The sequence below is a fragment of the Salmo trutta genome, chromosome 3 (assembly GCF_901001165.1).
Source record: "Salmo trutta chromosome 3, fSalTru1.1, whole genome shotgun sequence".
Lineage (NCBI taxonomy): Eukaryota > Metazoa > Chordata > Actinopteri > Salmoniformes > Salmonidae > Salmo > Salmo trutta.
In genome coordinates this window covers 31,620,146-31,639,370 of record NC_042959.1, presented here as the reverse complement: position 1 = coordinate 31,639,370, position 19,225 = coordinate 31,620,146, and the positions used below count along the sequence as shown (strand labels likewise).

The 19,225-nt window shown below is 43.6% G+C and overlaps 1 protein-coding gene across 6 annotated transcripts in view; it reads right to left on the bottom strand.

Moving 5' to 3' along the window:
* Nucleotides 1–16,718: 16,718 nt before the first annotated feature.
* Nucleotides 16,719–19,225, bottom strand: part of LOC115172837 (fibroblast growth factor 13) — a 194,864-nt gene continuing 192,357 nt past the window's right edge. For all 6 annotated transcript variants that reach the window (XM_029730658.1, XM_029730643.1, XM_029730635.1 and 3 more), the window contains one exon: nt 16,719–18,657. In XM_029730658.1, coding sequence (XP_029586518.1) covers nt 18,521–18,657 — 137 coding nt within the window. In that variant the 3' untranslated portion in view covers nt 16,719–18,520. The remainder of the gene's footprint in view (nt 18,658–19,225) is intronic.

Below are 19,225 nucleotides of genomic sequence, written 5' to 3'. Positions count from 1 at the left end.
TATTGTCATATTAAACTGTGTTTCCACATACTCTTATATTGTTATATTAATCTGTGTATCACAGACTCTTATATTGTCATATTATACTGTCTTTCATCATCCTCTATTTCCTCAACTAGGGAAATAAAGGATTATATCTGAGGTTTAGCATGTTCTGATAAAGGTTGGGAGTTGATGGAGGAAGACAGAAACAGAGCGAGGAGGCGGAGAAGGACAACATGACTGGTGCTGATGACAATCATTGTGACAAAACTGCCAATGATGATGATGACAGTCCCGATGACAACACTGCCAATGATGATGATGACAATCCTGATGACAACACTGCCAATGACAATAATACCAGGGGTGTAAAGTACTTAAGTAAAATGTGTTTAAAGTACTAATGAAGTAGTTTTTTTGAGGGTATCTGTACTTTACTTATTTACTTATATTTTCCGTTTTTTTTTACTTTTACTACATTCCTAAAGAAAATAATGTACTTTTTACTCCATACATTTTCCCTGACACCCAAAATTACTCGTTACATTTTGAATGCTTAGCAGGACAGGAAAAATTGTTAAATTCACACACTTATCAAGAGAACATCCCTGATTATCTCTACTGCTTCTGATCTGGTGGACTCACTAAACACAAATGTTTTCTTTGTAAATTATGTCTGAGTGTGGAGTGTGCCCCAGCTATTCATTACATTTAAAAAAAACAACTAATTGTGCTGTCTGGTTTGGTTAATATAAGGAATTTGAAATTATTAATACTTTTCCTTTTCCTTTTGATACAGTACTTAAGTATATTTAAAACCAAATACTTTTAGACTTTTACTCAAGTAGTATTTTACTGGGTGACTTTCACTTTTACTTGAGTCATTTTCTGTTACGGTATCTTTACTTTTACTCAAGTATGACAATTGGGTACTTTTTCCACCACTGAATGATACTGATACTGATGACAATGACATTTATGAGAACATATAGGGTGCATTTGGGAGTTCTAATGTGTAACAGGCATGGAGGACAAAAGCATCCCTAGGATCCTCAGTGACCACCACCACTTAGACTACTGATAGATAGATATTGACAAGACGGTTCAGTTGTCCTCTGAGGCTGAGGCTTTTAATGGGGATTTAAGGGACACACAAGCGTTTGCATTACTGGCCCTAACCACCAGTCTATTGACAAGATGGATCAACACCAAATGAACAGAGATGGAAGGGGTGATGGGGCTGAAGCAATTATCACTACACCAAAGCTCTCTATGTAAGCAACCAAGAAAGCAATCAGACAAAGAGATAGAATGAGTAGATACAGTACAGAGGAGAATAAAGGAAGAGAGAGATAATGGCGCCGGAGGGGATGTCGTTTTACGGGCTCCGAACCAACTGTGCTATTTTGTGTTTTTTCGCATTGTTTGTAACTTATTTTGTACATAATGTTGCTGCTACCGTCTCTTATGACCAAAAAGAGCTTCTGGATATCAGAACAGCGATTACTCACCTCAAACTGGGCGAAGATTTTTTTCTTTAATGAATCCGACGTGAAGGATACTGTATGTCGTGACTTTACTTTCATTAATCTGATGACTGTTATTTATCTAATCAACTAACTCTGTTTAATTGTTACCCAATTAAATGAATCATGTAACAATGAACTCATTAGCATTTGGGGCACCACGGTTCTTTAAAGAGTTACCATCTCCCAAATTAAACTCCAAAGGTCTTTACCTATCACATCCATAAGCAGTAAACTTATTAATCAGAACCTTGTATCATATCATGATTCTGAACAGTTGTAACCTCCTACATCTTCAAAAACCCCAGCCTTACTTATGATTCAGTAATACACAAATTGGTTTAATTATTTATTCACCAGCTTACTAAATGGTAACACAGGATAAACATAAACTTAATACATTAGAAACATGTCTCTACAATATGGCAATATGGCAATATACAATAATATACTGATACAATATGGCAACTTGTTACAAAAGACATGGAGAGGGTGACAGAGACACTTAACGTTGGTACAATTTAGAAACTACTCTCACAGTAATCACATACTTTGCACACGAACCACCGCCTGTTTGGAGTAAGGAATCATGATAGATAGATAAGTCGTGCCAATGATTGTCCAGGAGGTGACGTTATCGTCTCTACATTGTGTTGACATTGAGTTCGAAACACTTTGGATGTGAGCTGCAGCTACATGTCTCTCTGGTCTGATATGTTCATTCTTAACCCATCGTTTTATACAGTTCGTTCAAAAGGGGTGGTTCATGAGGCTGACATGCTCTCTGAGCTCACTCAAGGGGACAGTGACTTCTTACTTACGTACAAAGTTATAGAAACATTTTCCTCTTATAGTTTCTTAAGATCACATCCCTCTCTTAACAAAAACACTTTCATAATTTCATACACAATGTAGAGGATGGAAACTTCGTACATGTAGTGGGTATACTTTTCAAGTTACAGTATTTCCTTTATAACATTTTGAATGACATCACAAAATAACAACCAGAATGACATTATTATTCTTTAGATTGCCTCTGACCATTCCCCACGTTCTATTTTAGAAATATTGTTCCAGTATTCAGAGTTTCGGGAAAATGTCTATGAAACAAAGGCACATTCCTGTGTGAATTTGGAGAGGAAGATACCTGCATGTTCTAATCCTTGATTAAAATCATTAAAAACTGTAATATCTTATGTTTCACTGAGTCGTGGCTGAACGACGACACGGATAATATAGAGTTGGCTGGGTTTCCGTGCATCAGCAGGACAGAACAGCTACATCTGGTAAGATGAGTGGTGGGGGTGTCTATTTGTCATAATAAATTGGGTGTCTGAGCTGTGAATGCTGATTGGCTGACACTTATATTTACTGTTCTAATTCCTTTGGTTAACAGTTTATAATAGCAATAAGGCACTTCGAGGGTTTGTGATATATTGCCAATATACCATGACTAAGGGCTGTGTCGAGGCACTCCGCGTTGCGTCCTGTCTAAGAACAGCTCTTAGCTGTGGTATATTGGCCATATACCACACCCCCCCGGGCCTTTTTGCTTAAATAACAGCTGGTGCACGATGTCTAATATTAAAGAAGTCTCAAGGTATTGCTCACCTGAGGTAGAGTACCTCGTGATAAACTGTAGACCGCACTATCTACCAAGGGAGTTTTCATCTATAGTATTCGTAGCTGTCTATTTACCACCACAAACCGATGCTGGCACTAAGACCGCACTCAACGAGCTGTATAAGGCCAAAAGCAAACAAGAAAATGCTAATCCAGAAGCGGCGCTCCTACTGGCCGGGAACATTAATGCAGGCAAACAAATCAGTTTTACCTCATTTCTACCAGCATGTCACATGTGCAACCAGAAAAAAAGTCTAGACCACCTTTACTCCACACACAGAGACGCATACAAAGCTCTCCCTCACCCACCATTTGGCAAATCTGACCACAATTCTATCCTCCTGATTCCTGCTTACAAGCAAAAACTAAAGAAGGAAGTACCAGTGACTCGCTCAATACGGAAGTGGTCAGATCATGCGGATGCTACGCTAAAGGACTGTTTTCCTAGCAAAGACTGGAATATGTTCTGGGGTTCATCCAATGCCATTGAGGAGTATATCACCTCAGTCACCAGATTCATCAATATAAGGGCATCGGCGACATTGTCCCCACAGTGAACGTGTCTACATTTCCCAACCAGATGCCAGGCAGGCAACATATGCACCGAGCTAAAGGCTAGAGCTGCTGCTTACAAGGAGCTGGACACTAATCCGGACGTTTAGAAGAAATCCTGCAATGCCTTCAGAAGAACCATCAAACATGTAAAGCATCAATATAGGACTAAGATTGAATCCTACTACACCGGGTCTGACGCTCGTCAGATGTGGCAGGGTTTGAAAACTATTACGGACTACAAAGGGAAACCCAGCTGCGAGCTGCCCAGTGACGCAAGCCTACCAGACGAGCTAAATGCCTTTTATGCTCTCTTTGAGGCAAGAAACACTGAAGCATGCATGAGAGCACCAGCTGTTCTGGACGACTGTGTGATCACGCTCTCCGTATCCTATGTGAGTAAGACCTTTAAACAGGGTCAACATTCACAAGGCTGCAGGGCCAGACGGATTATTAGGACGTGTACTCAAAGCATGCGCAGACCAGCTGGAAAGTGGTCCGCACATGCCCAAGAAAGTGAAGGTAACCTGCCTAAATGACTACCGCCCTGTAGCACTCAAGTCGGTAGCCATGAAGTGCTTTGAAAGGCTGGTCATGACTCACATCAACACCATCATCCCGGAAACCCTAGACCCACTCCAATTCGCATACCGCACCAACAGATCCACAGATGACACAATCTCAATCACACTCCACACTGCCCTTTTCCACCTGGACAAAAGGAACACCTATGCGAGAATGCTGTTCATTGACTATCTCCCTCTGCAACTGCATCCTGGACTGGCCACCCCCAGGTGGTAAGGGTAGGCAACAACACATCTACCACGATGATCCTCAACACTGGGGCCCTTCAGGGGTGTGTGTTTAGTCCGCTCCTATACTCCCTGTTCACCCTTGACTGCGTGGCCAAACACAACTCCAACACCATCATTAAGTTTGCTGACGACACAACAGTGGTAGGCCTGATCACTGACAATGATGAGAGCCTATAGGAGGGAGGTCAGTGACCTGGCACTGTGGTGCCAGGACAACAAACTCTCCCTCAATGTGAGCAAGACAAAGGAGCTGATCGTAGACTACAGGAAAAGGCGGGCTGAACAGGCCCCCATTAACATCGACAAGGCTGTAGTGGAGCGGGTCTAGAGTTGTAAGTTCCTTGGTGTCCACATCACCAACGAACTATCATGGGCCAAACACACCAAGACAGTCATGAAGAGGGCACGACAACACCTATACCCCCTCAGGAGACTGAAAAGATTTGGCATGGGTCCCCAGATCCTCAAAAGGTTCTACAGCTGCACCATCGAGAGCATCCTGACCGGTTGCATCTCCACCTGGTATGGCAACTGCTCGGCATCCGACCGTAAGGTGCTACAGAGGGTAGTACTTCACTGGGGCAAAGCTTCCTGCCCTCCAGGACCTATACGCTAGGCGGTGTCAGAGAAAGGCCCAAAGAATTGTCAGACTCCAGTCACCCAAGTCATGGACTGCTCTCTCTGCTACCGCACGGCAAGCGGTACCAGAGTGCCAAGTCTAGGTCCAAAAGGTTCTTAACAGCTTCTACCCCCAAGCCATAGGACTGCTGAACAATTACTCAAATGGCCCCCCGGACTTTTTACATTGACCCCCTTACCTACCCCTACCTACTGTGCAGTACATGTAGAAATTACATTGAGTAAACTGTACCCCCTGCTCATTGACTCGGTACCGGTACCCCCTGTATATAGCCCCATTGTTGTAATATTTTTGTGTTACTTTTTATTTAATTTGTAAATATTTCCTTATGTTGAACTGCATTGTTGGTTAAGGGCTTGTAAGTAAGCATTTCACAGTAAGGTATATACCGCATGACTGAATACCTGTTGTATTCAGCGCATTTTTATTTGATTTGATCTGATAAAGCTAGAGAGAAAAAGAGGATTATATATAGAGAGGGAAATAGACAGAGAGATAACAGAGAGAAGTAAAAGATAAACCAAGAAAGGCAGAGAGCGTCAGAGACGAAGATGGATAGGACGACAGAGGAAGATGGAGGAGTGAGAGAGCTCACGAGAGAGAGACAGAGAGACAGAGAGAGTAGGTGCCAGAGTGAGTTGCCAGCTGGGTGAATAAGGGAGGGGCGTGAACGGGATATGACAAATGGAGTAATATCTCTTCTGTAGTCAGGCCTGGCAGGCGTAAAGTAGTCCCCTAGCCCAGGACAGCTCCATCAGTCACCATGGAGACACAGCGAACCACCCCAACACTCCCTTCATGAATAGTTCAATAATTGCAAACAGCCAGCCATTGATCAAGTGGAGAATTCCCCTTCAGGGGATATGATTCCTTCTATGCTTTCTTCTGGACTGGTCTTGTTATTTACTCTCTTTTCTCTTTCGATCTGTGTCTCCGTCTCCTTTTCTTGTTTTCTATCTTGTCAATGCAAACTCAAGTGGCGTACCAGTGAAATAATGAGACAGAAATATACATTTGGTCCTCTTCAGTCTATGGTGGAAGCGGTGAACGGGTCCTCTGGGACAGGTGGTGGATAGCCTTTGTCAGTACGGTAAATAGAGAAAGATGATTCATCATGGCCGTGATGAAATAAGATTTACAGATCACTGGTTGAATGGAGGAGAGGAGAGGGAATTCAGGAAGTGTTATGTTTTCATCTGGCTGGTTTGGTGGAAGGAGAGGTAGAGAGAGGTAGAGAGTGGTAAGGCTATCCCTACAAAACCTAGTTGGTTAAATTGATGTGGCAGTAAAATAGATGCTAGTGAAAATGTTATATTGCTTTGGTTAGTAGTATGATAGAGGCTATTACAGCCAATCTCATCTTTAATTCAGTGCTTTTGAAGAACGACGTACAGTACGAATGATGAAGGATTTTCTTTCAAGCCTTGGATGAAGGTTGGACCAAGGTTCTTCGTCATACCTTGGTTTGATTTGATCAATGTTTTGCTGGAAACAATTTATGAGTGGGTTTGATGTTTTAGTGTCTTGCCCTGAACCATCTAAACAGATCAATGCAGTCTGTTTATTTAGCAATATATCAGTTTATAGGTTTTAGATATCTCAGTGAAATTCTCAAAATGATTCCACATTGATCAGTTAAAGAAGTCAAACAGACATCAGCTAACTTTGGAGGACTCAATTCATTTTCAGTGTGTAATTTATGTGTATGAGCTTAAAGCACAAAAACACACCATGTGAAAAATTGACCCTGTTATTTGTAAAAACGACATTAGTTCATTAGTTCGCTAAGAACTAACGACCACATAATGACCCCCCCTCACCAAAAATAAAAGGCCTCTGACTATGTCATCAATGTAGATCCTGCACACAACCAGATTCATTTCACAATAATTCATTACGTGCAATACCCACATGGAGTTAGGCCAGTCAGACCCATTGTCCTGGATTATTAGCCAGGGGTTATCCATTTACAGAGTGTATTTTCCTCGTAGTCTGGATTATAATGATTTTACATTTGACATTTTAGTCATTTAGCAGACACTCTTATCCAGAGCGACTTACAGTAGTGAGTGCATACATTTCATACATTTTATTTGTATTTATTTTTTTCTTCCGTACTGGTCCCCCATGGGAATGATGTTTAATCCTACTCTGTTGGCCAGCGCTTGCTTGGGATGTTCACTCACTGTTTGGCTGCTTTTCTTTTTTTTCACCTTTATTTAACCAGGTAGGCAAGTTGAGAACAAGTTCTCATTTACAATTGCGACCTGGCCAAGATAAAGGAAAGCAGTTGGACAACATACAACAACACAGAGTTACACATGGAGTAAAACAAACATACATTCAATAATACAGTAGAAAAATAAGTCTATATACAATGTGAGCAAATGAGGTGAGATAAGGGAGGTAAAGGCAAAAAGGCCATGGTGGCGAAGTAAATACAATATAGCAAGTAAAACACTGGAATGGTAGATTTGTAGTGGAAGAAAGTGCAAAGTAGAAATAGAAATAATGTGGTGCAAAGGAGCAAAATAAATAAATAAATACAGTAGGGGAAGAGGTAGTTGTTTAGGCTAAATTATAGACGGGCTATGTACAGGTGCAGTGATCTGTGAGCTGCTCTGACAGCTGGTGCTTAAAACTAGTGAGGGAGATAAGTGTTTCCAGTTTCAGAGATTTTTGTAGTTCGTTCCAGTCATTGGCAGCAGAGAACTGGAAGGAGAGACGGCCAAAGGAGGAATTGGCTTTGGGGGTGACCAGAGAGGAGCGTGTGCTACAGGTGGGTGCTGCTATGGTGACCAGTGAGCTGAGATATGGGGGGACTTTAGCTAGCAGGGTCTTGTAGATGACCTGGAGCCAGTGGGTTTGGCGACGAGTATGAAGTGAGGGCCATTTGAGCCCAGTGCATCAACCAATCAAATTCCACTAGCCATGATGTCCAATTACTTTGCCCAGATTATACAACCAACCCATTGCCATAGAGGAAGAGGATGTCATAGCTGGCTTGGAGATGGACCGTTCAAAGGATGGCGTCATGGCAACTAGGACACCACGACTTTAGAAAAGGAGATTAGAGTGACCATCTGGACATTGCTGCTGAAAGTTCAACTGTTTTTGTTGCTGCTCCGTACTCACTAAGGAACAGGTCAAGGGTCACCTCATTCACCAAAATGGGGCTTTGAGGAATGTTCATTTTCATCTGGACGAAATTCATGAATACAACGTATCCTAAATCTTCCACAAATAGAGTGTTAGAATCTGATGTTATTATACAGTAGGCCTATGTCCATGTTTGAGAGGACACCATGATTGGAGCCAGGGTTATGTATTAGAGTGGATTGCTAGCAGCAAGCAGCTGCGTCCTTCCTCTCTGCACTCTGTGCAAGTGATGGGTGTTCCTTCGGTAGCAAAGTGGGAGTGCTATAGTACTCTCTGTGGATTGTATAAAGCTGTCCACTGCTCTCTGAATAAACAAGCACTTGTTCCTTCGCTTGCATAATTCTTAGCGCTTCCCTCCCAAGATGAACCTACAGGTGTAGGATCTTTATTTGATCACCCCGTTGAAGGAGAATGTTCCTGTAATGCAGAACAATTAAAACTTGTAGTATATTTGAGGTTTAAAAAGGCTTCTGAAGTTTGTAATTTCCAGTTTGAAATTTTAGCGTTGATGTGGTCCTTTGTAGCTCAGTTGGCAGAGCATGGTACTTGTAATGCCAGGCTAGTGGGTTTATTCCAGGAACCAGCCATACACAAACTGTATGTACGCATGACTGTAAGTCTCTTTGGATAAAAGCGTCTGCTAAATGGAATATTATGTATCAACCCCTACATTAATTATAATAATGTCCTGTTGCTGCAGGATTATTTTCCTGCATTAGCAAACTGGCTCAAATTAAGATCCTACATCTGTATGCATGTAATTTCATCTACAATGAAGTGATGAGTGAACAAACTTATCATTAACCATGCATCTTTTAACTCAAGACGATATCATTTGAAAGAGGATATTTTGGGAGTGCCAGACTTATGTTTCTGACAGTTTTACTCTCAAACATTTTCTTACCATCCGATAGACAAAGAACTCCAGTGCGTTCCACTTCTTTCCTCACCCAATTTCATCCCTTGTGATCACATTGTTCAAGACACCCGTCTCGAGGAGGCATTTTGTTCGCTCACCTAGTTTCTGTTCAGAGTACAAAGAAAGGTGTCCCTGCGGTGACATCCAGCTGCAGTGTGCTGAGCTCCTGGTGGGGAGGGAGGCAGTGCAGTGGTGTGTGTTACTATTCGTGGTGTGCGTTATCGCTGAGGTTTGCTGTGCACTGGTGTCTTATCAGGCACTTACTACCGTCCTTGCTGCTGCGATGTGCTAGCTTGGCAAATAACATCAGTGTGAGACACTCTCTCCCTGGCCAGATGAATCTACTGAAATGACACTTCTGTTCCACCCGGTGCCATGATGGGGCTCAAAGAGAATAGGAAAGAGAGTGAGAGAGAGAGAGAGAGAGAGAGAGAGAGAGAGAGAGAGAGAGCAAGGAAGGGGAAAGATAGTCATTAGCACTTCAAGGGAGAGAGAAGGAGAGACAGCGCAGGAGAGAGAAAAAGAGAGATAGAGTGGGTAAAGAAGAGGCTTTTAGCTCACTTTAAAGTCATGCACATCGAGGAGGATGGAATTGTTGGTCCTTTATATCTATTTGAGTTTTTACAGTGGTGCGTTTCAGCTAGTTTCATCAGCTCATCAGTTCTGCACGGAAGACTACTGTTTTATGTACAGGTATAGGATCTTAGTTTGATCACTCGTTTGTTGCTGAGAACTGTCTTGCACTGCAGGAATTGCAGATGTACATACACTCACTGAAAACCCTCACTAACACACGGTTATATTAACAGTATTGCACTTTTCATGTAGCCTAATTTTGGCCAGCTAATAGCCTAACCACCGGCCAAGAAAGTTCCCTAAACGTTCAAATCCTGTTGCTGAAGTATTATTTTTGCTGCGTCAATACTGGTCAAATTAAGATCCTACACCTGTATGACTTGCAGGATCGCGAAGAACATCAGTCTAAAACTGCACTACAGAGAGCGACTACTGCCATTGTGTTGAATGTCTGTCAGCTTAATAATATTGCAAACATGCGCTAGTGCTCTCTGTCATGGCTGGTTTTACACAATCACTAAAGTCACACGCCATTCATCTGTTCAAGGGTTGAAGGCTATACAGCTTTTTGTCTTTCTTTATCCTTATCAAACCTTTCACTCTCTCTCCCTCCCCTTTTTTCTCACTTTCTCTCTCTCCAGTCTACAGTGTGTCTCCAGGGCTTCGAGACATATCATTTGTTGGTTATTTAAGCAATAAGGCTCGAAGGGGTGGCAAATATTCAACTGCTAAGGGCTGTATCCAGGCACTCCGCGTTGCGTCGTGCGTAAGAACATATTGGCCACGTTATTAGAGCAGTAAAAATAAATGTTTTGTCATACCCGTGGTACAAGGTCTAATACACCACGGCTGTCAGCCAATCAGCATTTGAACCACCCAGTTTGTAATTAAGATTAACTTTCAGTGTTTATTTTCTTCACAGCGTTTTAACTATTATTTGTTTATTTATTTACCCTGAGTCTGCACGGGCCAGTTTCGGAGAGGGGCCAACCCTAAAGCACCAAACAGGATCAACTCCCCGTTAAAACTTGTTCCTTTACCCAGCCAATGTTCTTCTCAATCACTACTAACACTCACAATCAATTCACAATGTGTGCGTGCATGCAGCAACAGTTGTAATCTGTGCAGCCGTGAGCACTGACTGTGTCTGAGTGATTGCCCTCAGAATAGTGGCCAATCAAGTCAGAAGCTCAGAGAGAGAGAGAGAGAGAGAGACAGAGAGAGGGGGGGGAGAGAGGGGAGGGAGAGAGAGAGAGAGGGAGAGATAGAGAGAGAGAGGAAGGTAAAGAATAGTTAAAGAAGAGAAGCCAGCTGAGGTGAAAGGTCAGCACTACAGTCGATGGTGTTTAATTGTCCTGTTAATTTGAGGATATCAATATCAATATTTCTTGGAAACTGTATGCACCAAATTCACAGTACTGCAAATTCTGTGAAAAGTGCAAAGGTGGAAAAAACACAATAAGTTGTTCATAATTACATTAATTTCATGCACTGATGTCTTGACTGGCAGGTGGAAAATTGTTTTGTGTAAAACACCCCAGGGAGAGGGAGTCAACCTTGTACTGTAAGGGGAACAGGAAACATAATCTGCCTTGGATTGACTATTCCACCTCTTTGCTGAATTAATGGAGGAAAAAACATGACATCTCCATGAAATATTAAGCCCTATCACTAAAAATGGATGAATGAAAAGAAATGGAGCTTGATGATGGCATCATACTATTGTACTGTACATAACATGAGCTTAATGCAAAACCCACATGCGGCAGAATAAAACTATGTTTTATTATGTATACTGCATATGTATTTTGCAGTGGAAAAGGGAGACAGCTGACTGCTGGAGATTCCTTTTCATCATGACACCTTTTAATTCCCCAACATGCATCCCACTGGGCACAGACGTCAATCCAACGTCCATTCCACGTTGGTTCAATGTCATTTCATTGAAATGACGTGGAACCAATGTTGATTCAACCAGTGTGTGCCCAGTGGTGTGTGTGTATGTGTGTGTCTCTGTGTGTGTGTGAGTTACTGTGTCAGCGTTCAACACCATTGTGCCCTCCAAGCTCATCACTAAGCTCGGGACCCAACTGACGGGCCGCCCCCAGGTGGTGAGGGTACACACCCACCACGCTGACCCTCAACACAGGGGCCCCTCAGGGGTGCATGCTTAGTCCCCTCCTGTACTCCCTATTCACCCACGACTGTGTGGCCGTGCACGACTCCAACACCATCATTAAGTTTGCTGATACCACAATGGTGGTAGGTCTGATCACCGCCGACGATGAGGCAGCCTACAGGAAGGAGGTCAGAGACCTGACAGTAATGGTGCCACGGCAACAACCTCTCCCTAAACGTCAGCAAGGCAAAGGAGCTGATCGTTTACTACAGGAAACGGAGGGCCGAGCACGCCCCCATTCACATCGACGGGGCTGTAGTGGGGCGGGTCGAGAGCTTCAAGTTCCTCGGTGTCCACATCACTAAGGACATATCATGGTCCAAACACACCATCACAGTCATGAAGAAGGCCCGGCGACGCCTCGTCCCCGTCAGGAAGCTGAAAAGATTTGGCATGAGCCCTCAGATCTTCAAAAAGTTATACAGCTGCACCATTGAGAGCATATGGACTGGTTGCATTGGTACGGCAAATGCTTGGCATCCGACCACAAGGCGCTACAAAGGGTAGTGCGTACAGCCCAGTACATCACAGGGGCCAAGCTCCCTGCCATCCAGGACCTCTATACCAGCTGGCGTCAGAGGAAGGCCCTAAAAATGGTCAAAGATTCCAGCCACACAAGTCATGGACTCTTCTCTCTGCTACCATAGCGCAAGCGGTACTAATGTACCGAGCCTGGAACCAACATGACCCTGAACAGCTTCTACCCCCAAGCCATAAGACTGCTAAATAGTTAACCAAATAGCTACCTGGACTATCTTTTGACTCACCACATACGCTGCTGCTACAGTTTATTATCTATCCTGCTGCCTAGTCACTTTACCCCTACCTTTATATCCATCACAGTAGGTTGGTGGCACCTTTATTGGGGAGGACGGGCTTGTGGTAATGACTGGAGTGGAATCAGTGGAATGGTATCAAATACATCAAACACGTTGTTTCAAGGTGTTTGATGCCATTCCACTGGCTCCGTTCCGGACATTATTATGAGCCGTCCTCCCCTCAGCAGCCTCCTGTGGTGTACCTATCTACAGCAATTACCTCATACCCCTGCACATGGGCTCGGTACTGGTACCCCGTGTATATAGCCAAGTTATCGTTACTCATTGTGTATTTATTCCTCATCTCTCTGCATTGTTGTAAAAGGCCCGTAGGAACGTTTTTTACTGTTAGTCTACACCTGTTGTTTACGAAGCACATGACAAATAACATTTGATTTGATGTGATGTGATCAAACATTTTATTTGTATTCATCCTTTATTCATAAGGATGATCCTGCTGAGATTAAAATCTGTTTTGCGACGGAAATCTGTCTCAAGACGGCAGCAATCAAACGTTAGGTGAATTCCTTGATTCAGTTCCACTATTTCCCAGTAACCCTAGTTTTGCTTTTATGCATTCACCTTGTGCATTTCCATACGACTCACTATTTGACACCAGTCAGAGCTTATAACTCCTGGAACGCTCAGTTGGTGACACCCAGGCCAGTGATCTTCTACAAGACCTTGTGTAAGTGAGATGACAACATTCTGAAATGCTGGAGGGAGGGAGGGAGAGGTCAAGGAGAGGTGGGCCTCATTAGTCCTGTCATGTACCGTGTCATCGTCTCACCGTCCTCCTGCTCTGTGCGTCCTCTGTCCCGGCAGAGGGTTAGCCTTCAAAATTAGCATTAGCGCTGCGTTACGCTCCACAGACGGGCATGGATGGAAAGAGTATTGCATAACTGGAGTGTTCCGCCATGCCAGACGTTCATCCAATGTGAGTGGATCCTTTGTAGGGGCTAATTACATCAAGCGGCGTGTGTGCGTGCTCGGCGTGTAAGGCTCCTCGTTTACAGGGGAACACATATACTGATGGCTTAGGATTCTGCTGTCTTGTGCTATGAGTTCAGAGTAGACATTGCCCCTTAGGGATAATGGATTGCAGGAAACGGGGGGGGGGGGGGCATCCACATCGACATGGTAGCAGTGGAGCAGGTAGACAGCTTCGAGTACTTCGGTGTGAGGCCATAGACTATTTTCTCTGCTGCCGCATGGCAAACGGTACCGGTGCATAGGGTCTGACACCAACAGGCTCTTCAACAGCTTCTATTCCCAAGCAATACAACTGATAAATAGCTAACAAAATAGCTACAAGGACTATCTGAGTTAACCTTGTATCTTTATTGACCTTTTATTTACATTTTTGCACTGTCTCCATGCACACTCACAGGGCTCTACACACTCACAGGGCTCTACACACTCACAGGGCTCTACACACTCACAGGGCTCTACACACTCAAAGGGCTCTACACACTCAAAGGGCTCTACACACTCACAGGGCTCTACACACTCACAGGGCTCTACACACTCACAGGGCTCTACACACTCACAGGGCTCTACACACTCACAGGGCTCTACACACTCACAGGGCTCTACACACTCACAGGGCCCTACACACTCACAGGGCTCTACACACTCACAGGGCTCTACACACTCACAGGTCTCAACACACTCACAGGGCCCTACACACTCACAGGGCTCTACACACTCACAGGAACCTACATACTCACAGGGCCCTACACTCTCATAGGGCCCTACACACTCACAGGGCCCTACACACTCACCGGGCTCTACACACTCACAGGGCCCTACACACTCATAGGGCCCTACACACTCACACAAACACTCACTCCATCATTTGGTCACTCACACATAATATGCACATATATTTATACTGACTCTACACACACCCACTCACATACAAGCTACTGCTACCCTATTTACCATATATCTTGTTGCACATGTAAATGTGGTATTGGAACTGACTTTTTCAATAATTCCTGTATATAGTTTGCTTACTTACTTTATTGTGTATTTCATATTTGTTATTCTTATTTCTTGTGTTTTTGTCTAGTAATATATTGTTATTGATTATTACAATGTTGGGTTTTGAGTTTCCAAGAAAGGCATTTCACTGTACTTGTGCATGTGACATTACAACTTGAAACTAATCTAGGATCAGTTTTCCCCTCCCATATCCTAACCTTAACCTTTGGGTTCTAAAATGAAAGACTGACCCTGGATCCGCACAAGGACAGGTATGTAATTGTGCTCTAGCACATGGTAGGGATGGGTATGGTTATTTTAATATTCAAACCTCTGAACGGACGTTAGTACTCGATTACTTGCAAGTATTCATTTTGAAGAAAAATAATAGGTCTATTTTTACAATGAAAAGGCTTTGTCTAAATGAAATTGAATTATCCATGTGACATTGCTACATGCAAGTATATCATGACTTTGAAATTCTTCATTTATTAAAGCAAGTAGGCAATGACCGGGAGTCTAAATTAGCCTAGCTAGCTAGCTACCTAACATCTGGCTATCTTAGCTAGCTCCTTTACCTCGATTTGATGCAGTAAAGATAGGTACTACCAGATGGGATGATAGATAACCTCTGGAATCTACATGTTTGTCGAACTCCTCAGTATGGCTACTCGCTCTCTCTCTTTCCCTCCAGTGTCACACGGACCGGCCCCTGCCCCACCCCTTCCCATCCCCCGCCCTGCTGCGGTAGCAGCAAGTCGTCTCCCCCGAGTCGCACGTTTTAAAAACATTTTTTTTAAAGCACATGTATTCCGACTACGATATTATTTCAATATTGAAATGATTTCAAATGCAAATCTCTAGCACAGGGGCTATTTTCAGCCCTAGAGGTCCAGCGGAGATATTGATTCATTACATAGAATGAGCTGTGGGCTGGTGAGGTGAGGTCTATACAGTATACCCTGAGTGTACAAAACATTAGGAACACCTGCTCTTTCCGTGACATAGACTGACCAGGTGAATCCAGGTGAAAGCTATACTCCCTTACTGATGTCACTTGTTAAATCCATTTCAATCAGTGTAGATGAAGCACAGGAGACAGGTTAAAGTGTAATTGTTAAGCCTTGAGACAATTAAGACATAGATTGTGTGTGTGCCATTCAGAGGGTGAACGGACAAGACAAATCATTTGAGTGCCTTTGAACGGGGTATGGTAGTAGGTGCCAAACCCACCGGTTTGAGTGTGTCAAGAACTGCAACGCTGCTGGGTTTTTCAAGCTCAACAGTTTCCCGCGTGTATTTTTTGAAACTGCACTGTCGGTTAGGGGGCACGTAAGTAAGCATTTCACTGTAAGGTCTACAACCTGCTGTATTCGGCGCATGTGACTAATACAATTTGATTTGATAAAAAATGGTCCAGCACTCAAAGGACATCCGGCCAACTTGAAACAACTGTGGGAAGCATTGGAGTCAACATGGGCCAGCATTCCTTTGGAACACTTGACACCTTGTAGAGTCCATGCCCCAGCGTATTCAGGCTGTTCTGAGGGCAAAAGGGGGTACAATTAGGCTGGTACTGGAGCCTTGACTCTGCAGCCATTTAAAGCCCAATCCTGTCTGTGTACGTATGGTTCCAGGTGATTAATCTGTGTCCAGAGGCCAAGAAGATAGGAGGTGGATACGGCCTGGCTTTCTTCTCCTCTCACAAACTCCTCAGGACCAGCAGTGTTAGAGTACCGTACTCCAGCCCTGCCTAGCTACATATCAGGCATAGCTACCACATTATAATGCCTGGCTGCATCATTATGTACACTGCAGAGTTGTGCTCTTTTTTATTGGTATAGTATCACATTCAATGTACCGGTATGCATCAGATCTGTTGTGAACAGAATGCAGAAAGGAGTGTGGAGTACGTCAGGAAAGAAAGGAAAGGAAAAGACACATTTTAAAAGTATATCTTAATATAAACATTTTATTCAGTGCATTTTGTGTATACAACAAATAGTAAACAACTTGGAAGGTAGCAGGCCGAGCGACAGCCGTCAGCCTCTACAGGTTGTTTTTCACTTTTGTCCTGGTAATTAGGAACACATGATCCAACATGGGTTAATACACATAGCCTACATCATGCACTATAGCTCTATAGTCCAGAATCCCCTGCTGTCTCCCATGCAATAGATATGTTCACTTCAAAACCCCCAAAGGAAACGAAAGACAAACCAAGTCTCCCAGTAGCATGTTCCATATGAACAAGGTATGTAGCTGAAGGGAAGGAGTACTTAGCCCCCCAAAAAGGGTCCTTTTTGTACACAACCGTGTTTGTACATGCCCTGTGCAAGAAAGGGAAGAGTTTGATGTTTCTTTCTTTTTTCATTTTCTTCTTTTTTTTTGTTCACTTTTACAAATATGACATATCCTATAAAATGTTTAAGCCACCTAAAATTCCACAGTATTTTTTCTTTATTATTATATATAGAAAATTGTCACCACGATAAGTTACTCAAACACGAAACAAGTCCTTAATGGGGGACGTCACCATATCCTTATATGGTGAACTGAATCGGCCAATAAGAGTCAACAAAGGGGAACGGGGCAAGGCATGACACAAGCACTGGATTGGATAACAGACCACAGGGACAGAAGACAATGTGACACAATAGAAACAGAAGACGGGGACACTGAACAGTCAATTCATACCAAACTCAACCGGAGAGCTCACCAGTAATAATAGTCTCCTTCCCTTGAGCTTTCTACAGCTTTCTACACCACAGAGTCCCTTCTAGCTCCTTTTTTTCTCTTTCCCTCTCTTATGCAGTCTCTTTCTTCACTTTCTTTCTCTCATCAAAAATGGACATTAAGAAAAATAATTCAACAACTTCCAGCTGCATCTCTATACTGGCTTGGTTTGACTGCTTAAAGGGACACTCTTTCAGCTCTGTCTTTGGTTTGCTGGAACCCCTTTCACTGTGGAGACAGCTACAAAAACACAAATACTGAGGAGAACAAAAAAGAAAGGAAATTAAAAAAAAAGGTCTCAGCTAATTCCGAAAATTAGCAAAGTAAAGGTGCAGCTATGGCGTTGTCGCTCAAACAGCGAGTGCCACACGCTTTTTCGATTATTTTCCAGGTCAGCTGAATGTAGGCTTTTTTTTATGCTAGAGAGCTCAAGTCTCTTCTGAGCTTGTGCACTAGAATGCAGGAGAGCTACCGTTACAGCTGGCTGCGGTTGCAGCTTCGCTAAAGCTGCACTCCCGGGGGATTGGCTTCGTATACATAGAAGCATCATGGATGACACACGGAAACAGGGGACTTCTCCATCAACTGCAGCCCCAGCAGCCCAGACCCTCACCAGTTGCCCTGACCACCTGGCTCTCTACCTGCCTGCCTGCCAGATATGACTGGGTAGGTGTCTATATGATCAGGACCTATAAGTAAAAGTAGTTGTTTATCTGCAGGAAGTAAACAAAAAACCATAAAAGATGAGCTAACTGGTACACAGTTCTTACCACCAGAGAGTGACCAACAGAAAACTGCTCACGGTGTAATGTGGTTGGCTGTTGACAGTACGGTGAGAGATATGGAGCCTAATCAAGTGTGGTGATTGGTTGGTGGTAGTGGTGGTGTTTAGAGTCGTAATGTTGTCCTGAACTGCCGATGGTTTTGGAGAGAGAAGTCTGGGTTGGAAGCCGCGCTCTTCTGAGTGGGAGGTGTCTTCTTACGTCTGCCCCGGCCCGCCGACACCCGGCTACGTGGACTCGTTCTGGCTCACCGTCTTGCCTCCGTTGAGCACGGCCGAGGCGCTCCGGGACTTGGTTGGCGTGCCGCTGCCGGAGCGCGAGAACTCTGTCAGGTCGTGGAGGGAGGGTTCCCTGTACATGGCCACTGTGGGACAGACAGACATACGGGACAATGGTCAGACACACGGATAAGGCTGCTCGTGTAGATGAGCGGAGCTGAGCAGTAGAACAGAATCAAATAGAATATAACGGAATAGAATAGAATTGCATTGTCCATCTGGAGATGCACATTTTCCTCTCTGGCCGGACCAAGTTGTAGTCTATTCTATTGCTCAATTCCCTCTGATCATGTCACTGTATATCTTAACATAATGTACAACCCTGAAATATGCAGAAGGGGGTAAAAAAAGCCAAGACAAGGCATTTATTTAGGACAGAAAGTACTTATAGCCACTGCCTTACATTAGCTACTCAGGTGCTTGTACCCTTCTCCTTGATGTGTACTGCAGCACGCCGAGCTAAAGCAAGCTCGTTTGCATCTCTTAAACGTTTCAGAAGAAACACCAGAGGGTCTGATCTCTTTAGCCTTTAGGAGCCACTCCTTAAACAGCCTCTTGCCAGAATATGCTTTGATGTGTGGTTCTCTGGGGCTTGGGCCAAAGCAGCAAACTAAACTCACCAAAGATACTTCCTAACCTTAGCCTTGGCTTTCT